Here is a 13,956-nt window from a genome sequence, read left to right as displayed (position 1 = left end):
CTTAACGTCATTTTTGAAAATTTTTAGTGAATTCTCTTCTCTTTATGAAGAACGTCTGTAAACCGTAAGCTGTTTTGCTGGTTAGGCTTCTTTTTGAAACATATATTAGTAGGGAAGATTTCGAAACAATGCAATCAAGAAACGATTTTTGAGGGTTTTATCTTTGATATGGTTAACATTATGTGATTAAGAATGGTTTAAGGGGATCGTCAACATAGTATTGTAAATAAGACAATTTTGGCAAATCTTAAGTATGTAAAATTCAGTAGTGAAACTCAGCAGATGGATCCTAACGCGAGGAATTACCAAGATTTGCCATCGTAAAAAAGACGAAATACGAAGAAAAAATTCTATAATTTTGACAATTTTTCAGGTAAGGTTGCGCCTACCTTTAAACCTACAAAACCTGCAATATTTTTATTTGAGTATTTTGTACTTTTTGCGATGACTAATCATTGTAATCCCTTGTAGGAGTTCATCTCCAAAGTTTTACCACCGAATTTCACTCGAAATTCGCTAAAATTGCCCTTCTTGTGATATTACGTTGAAGATTTCTTTAAACCTGTCTTAATCGCAACGTCGACTCTATGAAAGGCCGTAATTTTCATCCAAGCTCGGCTAATAAAAGTGATATTTCTTGCAAATTTTATGAACTTTTATTTGGGATGGGTTATTTAGTACTTAAACATCTGCGATAGCAAGATATTTCAGAAAATGCCCCATAAAATACCGACAAAAACTATTTAGTGAAAATTTGACAACCTTCCGGGCGGATTAAATTCGGTGCGGAAAGTTCAAATTTGAATTCAGTGACCTAAATACATAATCTATTGAACAGATATTGCGGATTTTGTTATCGCGATATAAAAACTGAAAATTGTTAACGCTTAAAATATATATTAAGTTATTAGGACAAGTATAATTAAATGTAATTTAATTAATACCGATACACTCTAAAAAAAGGATTAGCAGTCAGTCTTAACCATAATCATAATGAGTCGAAAAAATAAAATTAAAAAAGGCTTAATTTTAATCAAAAGCAGAAGCTGTGCTCGCGCTAATTCAGTTCTGCCCATGTAAATTTTATGAATGTTTTCCTCTGAAATTAGGAAAACATTATAAAAACCAAAATTTACGTGAAGTTCTAGCTTCTTTTTTTGCAAGAGAGAAGCTTTGAACTTTTCGTTGATGTCGAGCGAACTTTAACGATGACGTTATCGTCGATTCAAACTGACAGTTTTCTTCGTGTGTGGCTACAGCTTTATCCGCTAATGCACGCTCGCCTATACGTAACCTATTATGCAAAAGTGATTGCGCGCAGAGGTGCATCTCTCGTGAGAATAGATGATTAAACGATTAATCAGCAAAAGTGATTGATGCTAAGCATTATCTCCTGATTCCATTCACTCAGTTCCGGAAACCAGCCATTACACATTCATCAGTCCCTGTAGCGCAGAGGATAGCGCGTTGGACTTCTAATCCAAAGGTCGTGGGTTCGATCCCCACCAGGGATGTTTTTTGAAGTCGATGAGTCAGAGGGCCGAGTTTATATTGAAGCATCAAATCCTGTATTTTCTTTCGAAGTTTTTGAAATGATGAACGGTATAAAATGGATTGTTTTCAAGTTGTTATCAAATTGCCGCTTCCCGAAACTACGTGTTTCGAATTGTGAATTTATTCTCATTCATTATCATAATTGCAGTTACATTTGACATTTTCGGGCAAATTTTTTCCCACACTGTTTTTAGGACACTCAATAATACTAAATATAGTACCAATAATCAAATTTTGAGTTTCTTTGAACTGAGGTTCCTTCGTCTATGAACGGTCGAAATCAGGGAATTACACGTATACTTGTACTATCGTAAAAGGAACTGTTTATTTTGCCGGATAGCTTCCAAAAGTTGTTTTCTTATTTTTTACACAAGTTCATTTTTATAAAGAGCACAGTTAGGCTTATTTTAGAAACGACGTGTAAGCCATTTAATTCTCCGATGCAGACAGGTGTTTTTATAGATAATAGCCAAAAAATAGTGGTCCCATATTGCAAAATGTTGGTCATATTGATGATGAAACTGCAGAAATGCGTACCTCGGTTTGCGGCGTTGCGAAATTTCCGCCATATTACTAACTTGAAAAACTTATGAACGTCATTTCTTGAGAACTTTTGTAATTTCCTCCTCTATAAGAAAAATATTCTTTGAAAGCAGCCATGATGTTAATTCGGTCCAGTTTTTAACAAATCAAACGGGAACGGAGGTTTTGAGACACTGAATCCAGATGCGCATTTTTGCAGTTTCGCCGTCGACATGAAGTCTGGCGTATGAATTTGAAAATGTTGTGCTCCTTTTAGCTGTGTTAGGGACGTGCGAGGACATGCACGGGACCGCGAAAGGGCTGAAGCGGCCAAGAAGTAAATCTTGGGGTGTCGACGAACTTCGTGACACGCTCCCATAAACAGGGACAGGGATGTGTGACTAACGATAAATAACAATAAATATTCCCAAATAATAATTACACCTCATGTTCCTCCCGCGATAAGTGTGCACGGAGTTGCCAACCCAGTACGCGAATTGACTACTGGACTTAACGCCCAACGTTTCATGATTCACCTCACGAAAGTTCACGTCCAACACACGCGCAACACGTCCAACATACGTGCAACACACCCAAACAAATATAACATAGGACAAACGGACATATTTATACTAAACGGAACTATGTTGCACGTAAACCCTATGCTCATAGTTCCGTTTAGTATAAATACGTCCAAATGGAAAAAATATAAAACGCCCAACAAATCAGAGATTTCTAAAGTCAGTATGGGTCTGGTGCAACCTTTTCCGAGAGGAAGAATATGTCTACAGTACAGTAAATGACCAGAATTCACGACGAGTGGTTAGGATGGTTTTGAATTTCTGAGCATTCGCTTTAAAGTATTCAGTATTTCTTGCAGCTTTTTAGTGTTCCTTGCCGGAACTGAGTAAATGTGTCAAAACTACTGCGCGAAACCATTCGTGCTCCAAAGCCGCTCATATTGCCGTCACAGTCATTGAAGGCGAACTGAACAAAGTGAGAGGCAAGGAGTAAAAAGAGAGCATTCGATTCCAATAGCGATTCTTAAAAGTTGGCAACGTCGCTTTTTATATCCATTGAAACGTGTGTATTACGATCGATTCAAGGCGAGACAGACTGTCTCACTCAGGATCGATCTTTTAAATGGATTTAAAGAGAACAAAATTTTAGTGTTGCCGGCTAGGAAACATTACCACTGCTCGATTTGTGTTCCTTGCCGAGGCTGAATAGACCACTAGACGGGATATGAATATACACGTTTACGAAACATGTTTCTGTAAGAAAATTTAACGTAGAACACTCTCAACGTTCCGAAAATTTCAGAAATTAGCCTTTAAACGCAGTTTTCACGTTTGTCGTTCACATTATTCTGTGTAAAATTTTGATTAGCATTGTGGGCTTTAATTTCGTACCCGGTTTAGTGATCTATTCCCTTGAATATTGAGAGAAAATTTGCGAGCGACAAAGTGCATTTTCGCGACGAAGTTTCCATCCGAGCACCCAACGTGGAGTGGATCGCGGTGTGCATTTCACGTGTTTTGAAACGCAAAACTAACCCGAAGCTTGATGAAAGTCGGTAACAACCATCGCGTGATCAGCCGCACTGCATTTGTACCAACTTTTTCGAGAGCGAAGAGGTCGAACCTCGCAAGTTGGCAACGCTGGGTATTGTTCATTTAAAAGCATGTTGAACGATCGATATTTTTCGAAGACGGCTGCTTAACCTAGAAGTGATTTTATATCATACGTTTAAACGGTAGAAAAATCGGACGTATTTATGCTAAAAGGAACTATGCCCTGGTAAAAATTGGCAGTAGAATCCGTGTTCCAAAATACCATAGACCTACAGCCGGCTGTAAGATTTCCAATAGCTTCTATAGCCGGCTACACAATTTCTTATAGCCTTTTATAGCCGATGGCGATTAAGCAACAGCCTGGCGATGAAGTGTATGCTAGCTAAACGTTACTAATTACGGATGCTAGGACTTAGTGAGATTTTGGACTACCGCTCTCTTTTTGGGCCGCAGTATCTTGATTTAATTTGAGAGGAAAGCTCCGTACTTTTGAAGGATGCCTGCCATTCCTAATATGTTGGAGCGCCTTTAATTTTGCATGATACTGTGCAATACCTCTGGTGTGAATAGTTGCTTCAAGCGCCACGGTGATTATGTAGCATCGCGTCCAAGATATTGGACTCCATGCTCATCCTTGATATACTTACCTGCTCATCTCGTCCAAGATCTTGGACTCCATGCTCATCGCTAAACGTCTCACTTCTTTGCTTGAGCATGGAGTCCAAAAGCAAGTAGACCTCCCTTAGTTTTAAAGTTCATCATGATAGAAAATCGTATACTTCGCTTATCTAATCTAACCTGAACTAACCTAACCTAACCTAACCTAACCTAACCTAACCTTACGTATAACTCAACCTGAGCAATGCACAATTTTTTTCGAGAACACATTTTTTTGTCTTTATTTCACGAAAATTTCTTAATAAATTTTTGGACCCCATGCTCCTATATTGTCGGAGAATACCTGCGTCCCACAATTTTGGACGCTATGCTCACTTCGATTTTTCGAAAAAATTATCCCTAATTAAAGTGAGCATGGAGTCCAAGATCTTGGACGTTATGAGCAACCGAATATCATATAGCTGAGCATGGAGTCCAATATCATTGACGCGATGCTACATTACCGCCACGGTAGGTGCGCTGCGGCGCGGCGCGGCGGACGGGCAGCCAGCGCTGAACGCGCATTGGCGCCTACAAACCTAACAGGGATACCTCACGCGTTGCGCAATGCGTGAAGTATCCCTGTTAGGTTTGTAGGCGCCAGTGCGTCGCCGCTCCGCTTAGTGTTAGGGTCTAATATTTAATCTGGCGGAGTCAGCGTTATTCAACTCATGATTTTGAAATGTTTGCACATCCTGTATAAATTGTTCTCATTTTAATTGATGAAAAAAAATAAGGGAAAATATAATATGCGTTTTGTAAATATTAAGGTAGTTCCGTATCAAACTTAATGATTTCCAAAGCACACGAATTACAACACAATTTCATATAGCCTATTATAATCGATGGCGAAAAAGCAAGAGCCGGGCGATAAAGTGTAAAGCCCGGCGATATAGGAACTAAAGCCCGGCTGCATAATTTTTTATCGCTTCGTATAGCCCGGCCGTATGATTTTCTCCGCATTCTACATAGTTATATGATTTTCTGTAGCCTTCTTTAGCCGGCTATAAGAATTCCTATGGTATTTGGAAACGCAGCTCTTATCGCCAATTTTTACCAGGGTGTCGCACGCAAAACCTATGCACAAGTTGGAATTGTGTTTCCAACTTGTGAGAATCATCAGGGGGTCTTCTCCTTGACGATAATTGGCAAGAGCGGGCTGATTTGGAATCTATGGACAAACCAGTAGGCGAGAAAGACAAATGGCAAATGGAGTGATCCTATTGGTTAAAATGGGTGGTTGTTATACACCGTGGGGAAAATGATGGACTTACTTTAAGATCCCTTCTGCCGGTAGTAAGTTCGTTACATACCTCCTTCGCAACCACCTGCATCTTTGCATTAGTATCGCTCCATTTGTCTTTGTCTTTTTCCTCTATCACTTTGTCCATCAATTTCAATAATCAGCTCGGGGTTGACACTATTGCATCGGAAGGTTGTTTGATCCTGTCCGAAATTAAATGAACTGATGATACACGTTTAAACCTTCAGGTAGAAAGTTAGTAGTTGAAGGAAGAGTTCAATTTTTTCAAAAACTTAACGAACCAGCCTTAAGGTGCTCTTAAATTGGAAAACAGCCACGACTGTTCAACAGATGCCATTTTTTGTTTGTTTATTTACAACTACAGGTGCTCTATGGAGGTCCTATCTCGTGCGAAAAATAAAAAAAAAACCGGCAAACTAGTGGCATGACGATACTCTAGGTAAAAAAAAAAAAAAAAAAAAAATCATGACGGTGTAAGTATAAATTCGAATGTCGCGCTCGGTGTTGCGTTGATTCACGATCCAAGCCCGGCTGCGATTTTTACGAGGCGACATAAACCCGCGTGCACTATCACCCCCCTTCTTTATTCCTTTAACCCACCACCCCCGGCCCCTCAAAATATGACCGGTTTTTCGAAATGTCGGCCGTCGTGATCGCGACCTTAATGTCCTCATTATTTCCCTCACCCCCTCCCCCCTAAGTTGCGAGTCCCTCGAAAAGCGATGATAAAATTTACTGCTCACATCATCGTCCGGGAACTTGTAGGAGTCAGACGGGATATCATTCCGAACATCAATCCCGTCCAGTGGCGTGGCGTGCTTTGCGATATATCGATTGTTCTGCCATTTAAACCTATGGTAAAGAATCGATTAGTAAAGTGTTCGCTGCGAACACCCTGATTATCGATCCTTTTCCATGCGTTTAAATGGCAGAACAATCGATATATCGCAAAACACGCCACGCCGACTGATCCCGTCCCGTTTATATTTTCCGCCTGATCCCGTGTCCCTTGTTCTTTTGGCACCGGGCGACGCACGCTCACCGTCCGGATGCCGTCCCGAGGAGAAACGACGTATGAACACTCAGACGTTGCCAAATTCATTCGATAAAATATGATTTTTTGAGGAAAAAGTAAGAATTCATTCAATCAATTTGTTCACAACCAGAGGCGGATCCAGCAATTTGGCAACACCGGATTTCCTCCATTTAAACCTATGGAAATGTATCGATTCTTGTCGGAGCACCTGACTCCTCCGAGAATCGATACATTTCCATAGGTTTAAATGGAGGAAATCCGGTGTTGCCAAATTGTTGGATCCGCCAATGTTCACAACTGGATCGAAACGTTTTTGAAAAGTTCATCGGGAAATACCCATAATTTTTCTCGAAAATATATACCGAAAAATTCCGAAATTCTGAAATCTCAGAATGATAAAACAGCGTTTTATTTTGCCACGCGAAGGAAAAAAGTCGTATGAGCTCTCAGAAATTGGCACACTTCCTTCGATAGGTGACGAGTTTTCTGGAAAAATTCTAAATATTTTTATTCTAATTTTTCGGACACTTTTTCGCAATGCAATTTTAAATATCTGGAAATTCCAAAGAAAACTATGAGAAACATTTCTCCAAAAAAATATGTTTCCAAAATATGGAACAAAAAACAAAAAATGAGTGGAGTTGGGCAACCTCAGAATCGCATTTTTTTTTTTACTGCAGCCATGGACATAATACACAATTTGGGGAAATTTGGCGGCGTTTAAATGCTCATACGGCATTCTTCCTAAGCATGCCCACGCCGGTGGTGCGTGTTTGCATGTACTTACGTGTTTGCTGACGAAACGGAGGGAAAGGGGTGGATACGAGCACTCGTCTGAGACCACTTACCTCTTTAATTACCCACCGCCGATTGTAAAAATATTATGGATGCCTTTGTCATATTTTTCATTCGAATTATTTTTCCATGTTCGGAACGTTAAAAAAAACAATAAGACGAGTATCTTGATACCGACAGTCGCGGTTTAATTTTCCCCCGCTCGGGGCACAAACCGAATCGATATAATGCGACAGTCCTTCCCGCCGAGTTTATTAGCCTCTTTTTCTTGCGAATTCGACGGCATTTGAAATCGGCCACAGAAAAGATAACTTTCCTTTTTTCCTCATCACGGGTGTCATTTCAGAAAAACCTTGGGAGGAAATATTGAAAATGTTGAAAAATTGAGTCATCTCAGGAGGAATTTTGAGCTGTTTCCACCGAAAAGTTGATCCAATTACAATTTCAAAGATGGCCGAAGTGCGATACTTGGTATATCTTCATTTTAGTGTTTCATAATTTCCGCTCTTCTTTTATTTTTCTGAGAAAAACAAGCCAAGTTTATAGCTTAAAAATTTAGAATATACTGCTGATTGAGTAATTTCTCATCAAATTACATTGACTAGTTTTCTCAAGAAAGAATGAAGTCTGCAAAATTGCGAACGGAGCTAGGTACGTGGTTTTGCACTTTGGCCAGCGATATGTGAGCTTTAACTTAGAAAAATCCCTTCCTTAATGGGAAACCACTCAACGCCAATCCTTTAAAACCTCCGTGATTTTACTTCTGTATGAAAGGAAAATCCTTTGAAAACTTCAAGGAATGTTGTGAATTTGTTCTCCTCCAAAAAAATTCATTGGGAGCGGAGTTTTTCAACAGCGCAAACAGGAAACGTGGTTTTGGAGTTTCACCGTTGACATAGGTGCTTTCATAAAAATTGTGCCCTAGGTTCTTTTTTGCAGATATCGATTCATTATGAACTGCATTTTGCAAATTGGGAGCTACAATATCTGGCTCGGTTCAGAAACGGCGTATGTACCATTACTATCCCTATGCGAGTGAGTGTTGTTACGGGCGGGCTAGTAATCGTAGTTCTTAATTGCAAAATGTAGTCCATTTCAAATTCGCTCTGTCAGAAACGACTTTAATACCCAGGAAATAATCCATTCCTCCTCATTATTCCTGCAACTTTCTTTTAAAGCGACATTGACATGGAAGTAAAACTTCTTACCTTCCAAGTTTTTATATTATCGAATGGGTATTAATGCAGATACCGAGAGATTACCCCTCCCGCCCTCTCCCCCGGTGGTCGGTCGGTCCCGAGCAAGGAGTCCCCCCCCCCCTCCGGCTCATCATAGAAATGAGGAATCGATATCTGTTGAAAATGAAGACTTAAGGATGAACACCGAAAGAGAGAGGGGTATATGTGCACGGGGCTCTAATTGCGTTGTTTTTCAGCAATTTTCCTTTTTACGTTGATAAATGTTGCGTGTCAGCGGAATATTAAATGCCATGAACGTATACACCACCATACATAGTATTTGAGCCCGTAATAAATATAATATCCCTCCCGTGAATACCCACACAGTTACTTAAATCTGCTAACACGAGATTACACACACATACCCTCGTGCTCGACCCTATAGCCTGCATACATCCAGTATTTTAGAGACGCTTCAAATAATGCTCGCTTAGTTGTGGATTTTAACGATTTATCGCCCGATATTAAAGTCGAATTAGCCTGTGACCCCCCCCCCTCCTACCCCTTTCCCTCCCCCGCCCTCCTAGCCACACCCTTTCGACCGAGCGTAGAGACTTGTTTTACGTGGCAAAAGCTGCGAAACGATTCGAGTAAAACGGAATATTGACTCTCACTTATTCACTCGTGTATATTTCTCCACTTTCTCATCAACTGTTTGTTCGATGAACTTGCCTTTTTCTCCGACTTTCCTCCATTTTCGTAGACTTTAAGTGCTACAAATCATAGGTAAAACGAGATTTGATGGACGCACTTTAAGTGCATTACTATTAGGAAAAGCAATACAATTAAGCTACCTAGCTTTTAAACGAAGATTTATCCTCGTTTTCATCCTCTAATATCGTGCACTGAACATGACAGATTAGGGAATTAAATGAATTTCTCTGAAAATGGCTTATTGGGATTTTTTTTTTTTTTTTTTTTTAGAAAATTTGTACTTTGACAGAGGAAATTTGGCAACGGCCAAGGGTCCATTCAGCACGATAGTAAAAACCGCTTATAATATCCGTTGGACACAAAATAAATGATTTGGTTGATTTTGCCTCGTCCCAAGTAGCACAGTGCAATGGAAATATTAAAATAATTCTGCAATTTCAGGCAAGAAAAATTTCAATTTACTCCGTAAAATTGTAACATTTTTCCATAATTTGTCAATGAATGTCATTTTTAAACGATCAATAAAATGTGGGTTATATATGCGAGAAAGGTAGGCAGTTTACAATGTAACAAAGCAACTTATTACAATCTTATTGCAATCAACTTCAATAATAAGAGCGCCTTCAGTTAATGAGTAGACAACATGCATTACATCTTTATGCAACAGCAATAATTTTACGACGTAAGTGCGATTGCGACCTGTGCTACTAGGTGTATCTTGGCGTATTGATATCTCATCCCTTCGCATGCTATACAATAGCAGAGAATAAGTTATTCGAATGCTAATTTACCTTTTATATTCTGTTGAACAGGTGTCAGGTGAAATGGGTTCACCACATTACAGCCTGCGCTGGAATAACCACCAAAGTCACATACTCCACGCTTTCGATACACTCCTCCAGAGTGAGGCACTAGTCGATGTTACCTTAGTTTGTGAAGAAACCAGCTTCAAAGCTCACAAAGTCGTATTATCAGCTTGTAGGTAAGTTCCATATCAAGTTCGGGTTGCATCGATAGATACAACCAACTGAGAACAATATCTCTGTGTGAAATCTTGCAGAAACCACGTTGAGTACATCGGCGGGTGGACCATTAAAATTGATAGACAAACCAATAGACAAAGAAGATAGTGGGTAACGGAGAAATAATATCGATTGAAACTGGTGGTTGTCATAGACTGAGAGAGAAAATGATAGACTAACTAAAGGGCCTCTCATAGCATACCATTAGTTAGTCAACTACTTACTTACCTACTTCGTCCATTGCAACCATCCTCTTCCACCAATAGGATCGCCACATTTTTCATATGACAGCTTTGTCTATAGCTTTGTCTATAACTTTGTCTATCAACTTCAATTCTTAGCCCGCAGGAATGTCGAAATCTACTCCTCAACGCAAAATTTGCGTAGGTTCTAAGTAGACCGTATTGCGCTTTCTTAAATTTACTGCCTCAGCAGGAGGTTTTCTTGCGTATGATTTCTATTTCTTCAAAGCATTTTGCAAATGATATTGTTTCGAATGTATCGTATCCTGGTGGCTCCTGATTTATGTATGAAGAAATGACGGATACGATATGGGTTTACGATTCGTATAAGAGGTGCACGCGTTATTGTGAGTAACATCACACTAAGTTGTCGACGGTTTAAAACGCCTTCAGTTTCGCGCGAAACTTCACCACTCACACCAAAGTTAAAATATTTAAATTACAAGATTGTCGTGCAGAATCCAAGTTTTTGATGCAGTCAAATGATAATTTTACCCCAGTAGCATTGATTCACTTGATTTTAAAATAAAACTGCATTATTGGTCACAGTTACTAAGAGTACATATTATTAAGTTATTACTAGAGTTATTAAGAGTACATATTGATGGTTAAAATGCAAAACCATACGTACCTCCGTTTGCGGTGTCGCAGACTTCCTATCATACTTAATTTTTTCTCCGGAAAACCAGTCAACTTATAATTTCTAGAAAACTTTCTTAGTTTTTCTTTTCTCTCAGCAGAATATTTCGCAGGAATTTCAGGCTATATAATTGACTCATTTCTCTCCGAAAAAATGAAGTAAGAACAGACATTTTGAAACGTCACGATGTAGATGCATGGTCTCGCGTTTTAGCCATCGATATGAAACACCACTAACCTCTAATTCGGTGGTCATGAGCTGTAATTAATCTCATTCTCTGAAAGCCGAGTCATCATAGTCGTTGTGCTTTTCCTTAGCAGAGTAGCAGCCTTTGACATATCCGTATCCCCCCTTTAACGCCTCGCTAGAGTGAACGTTTAGCGAGAACCGCATATATACATGGGATTTTTATTCGAGTTACGAGGTTATTGCGTAGCACAAAAGAGTGGAGATGACACTCTTTCAGCGAAGATGTGACGGCATGCTAAGCCGGGAGCAGTGCGCGTGACGCGATACAACAGAGAACAACTTGTTGCTTGTTGAATAAAATACTCTATCTCAGAGTTAACCCTTGAGCAAACTCACGTGAGGTGGTGGTACACAGCCACCGACAAATCCTCTCTCTCAGGTGGGATCATCCGGGTGGCTTTGTGTCTGCTCAATTTTCGATGCGATTACTCCTCGAAAATCGTCGTTTCCTTCGAAAGAGCGTCACGCAACTTCGACGTCGCTCAACAGCTGGTGAATTGTATTGATAGAAAACAGTTCGGGATTCCATATTGACAATGTCACTAATTTATCTTCCCATTGAACGAAGAAATCAGCGAAATTTTAGGGAGTAAATGCTGAGTTTTATACTTGTTAAAAATTAAATTGATCGTGGTAATTTTGCAACTTAATAAAAGTGGTACGTTCCCTACGTAGGCGAATCTAAGGGAGGGGCGTAGGGGTCAGTGGCGTGGCATGCTTTGCGATAAATCGATTGTTATGCCATTTAAACCTATGGAAAAGGATCGATAAACAGAGTGTTCGCAGAGAACACCTTAATAATCGATTCTTTACCATAGCTTTAAATGGCATAACAATCGATACATCGCAATTCACGCCACGCCACTGGTAGGGGGCGTGCGCCCCTTGGATCATTCCAAAAAAAGGACGAAAAGAAAGAGAAGAAAGAAATAAAGAAGGAACTGTGGAAAGAAGAAGGAAAGACAATCATATTTGGCAATTATTCATGTGGGAATTGACTCAAACTGCATTATAGATGCTTTCAAATTTCTAAAATTTCCCAGGGGAAGTCTTCCGGACTCCCCTGGCGCCCTCCTTCGGAGTGTTTAGTTCCACCTATGGTTCCTTATTTTGGGAAATGACAAAATATTTAAAAATTGGAATGACATTAATCATGTATTATCCCATTTCTCGCCAAATTTGGACAAAATAAAAGTCACACTATAAAGGAATCAAGTTTTTTGTAAAATTAAGGGTTAGGGTTTGCAACTCATTCAAAAATATTCTTTTCAAGGTAATGTTGTCATTAGGTTTCATTCAATGAAATCAAACCTCTCGAAGCTTGTGAAACATCACACCGGAGGTCTACATTTTTCTTTACTTCAGCCATTGATTTGCAAACGTTACGTCGTCACCTTCCCGGCAAAGTATCACAAGCGCCATTTTTACCGAAATTGAGTTATGAATAGTTCCGAAATAACGAGATGCATTTACATACGAAAATAATCATTTTTTTTACAACAAATATGTAGAAATATGAATAAAAGTCGATTAAAGTTGATGTACTTTCGTATCACAAGCGCCATTTGGGAGAAAAGTATCACAAGCGCCAAGTTCGGCAACCGCCTACCTTTCTGATTGTTTTACAATTTTTGTCACGGCAGTCTTCGGAATGACTTGAAACTAAATTATTTTCGCATGTAATTACATCTCGTTATTTCGAATATAATATTTTTTTTAGACTAAATATAAATAAATATTTAAAATACTCCATTGAAGTTGACGAACTTTCGTATCACAAGCGCCATGTAAGAGAAAAGTATCACAAGCGCCAAGTTGGGAATAATCGCTCATCTTTGAGATTGATTTTCGATATTAGTATCAACAACTTTTGGAATGACTTGGAGCGATTCGTCACTTTTCGGCCGAAGTATCACAAGCGCTATTTTTATTAAAGTTGAGTTATGGGTAGTTTTGAATTAATAAGATGCATTTACATACGAAAATAATATTTTTTTTTTAGATTAAAAATGAAGAAATATGGAAAAAACTCCGTTAAATTTGATGGGCTTTCGTATCACAAGCGCCAATAGATTCTCAGAGTGCCCCGAGAAGCCGATATCACAAGCGCCAATTTTCAAAGAAAAACCCGTTTTTTTAAAGAAATTTTATTAAAATTCGAAGCAGGGAGGTGTGCTGGATCTATATTTCAAGTTTCAAGCCAAACATCCGTCTTTTACGGTCGCAATTCAGTTTTTTGTGTCTCTTGAAAAGTTGGCAAAGTGGCGCTTGTGATACTTTGCCGGGAAGGTGACGACGTGGAGTTCCAAACGGGGAGATTTAAAGCACGACCCGGCACACAGTGGATCCAGTATATATAGGCAAGTTCGGACAGCATTTGCAAACTTTCAACGCTTACAACTCCGTTTAAACACAACTTGGAGGTTCTGAAAGTGGTTCCATTGGTTTCCTCGTACAATTTTCTTCTATACTGCCGTGCCAAGGAAGAACGCCGTATGAACATTTGAGA

At 39.3% G+C, this 13,956-nt stretch overlaps 1 protein-coding gene and 1 non-coding gene across 2 annotated transcripts in view; both read left to right on the top strand.

Annotated features, from left to right (window-relative positions):
• Nucleotides 1–13,956, top strand: part of lov (BTB/POZ domain-containing jim lovell protein) — a 37,999-nt gene that overhangs the window by 13,486 nt on the left and 10,557 nt on the right. The window contains 1 exon segment of the mRNA XM_019055885.2: nt 10,107–10,276. Coding sequence (XP_018911430.2) covers nt 10,107–10,276 — 170 coding nt within the window.
• On the top strand, nt 1,442–1,514 carry TRNAR-UCU (transfer RNA arginine (anticodon UCU)). Its single transcript has one exon. It is a non-coding gene; the product is annotated as a tRNA-Arg (tRNA).

Source organism: Bemisia tabaci, chromosome 2, assembly GCF_918797505.1.
Source record: "Bemisia tabaci chromosome 2, PGI_BMITA_v3".
Classification (NCBI taxonomy): Eukaryota; Metazoa; Arthropoda; class Insecta; order Hemiptera; family Aleyrodidae; genus Bemisia; species Bemisia tabaci.
This window is presented reverse-complemented; position numbering and strand designations above follow the sequence as displayed.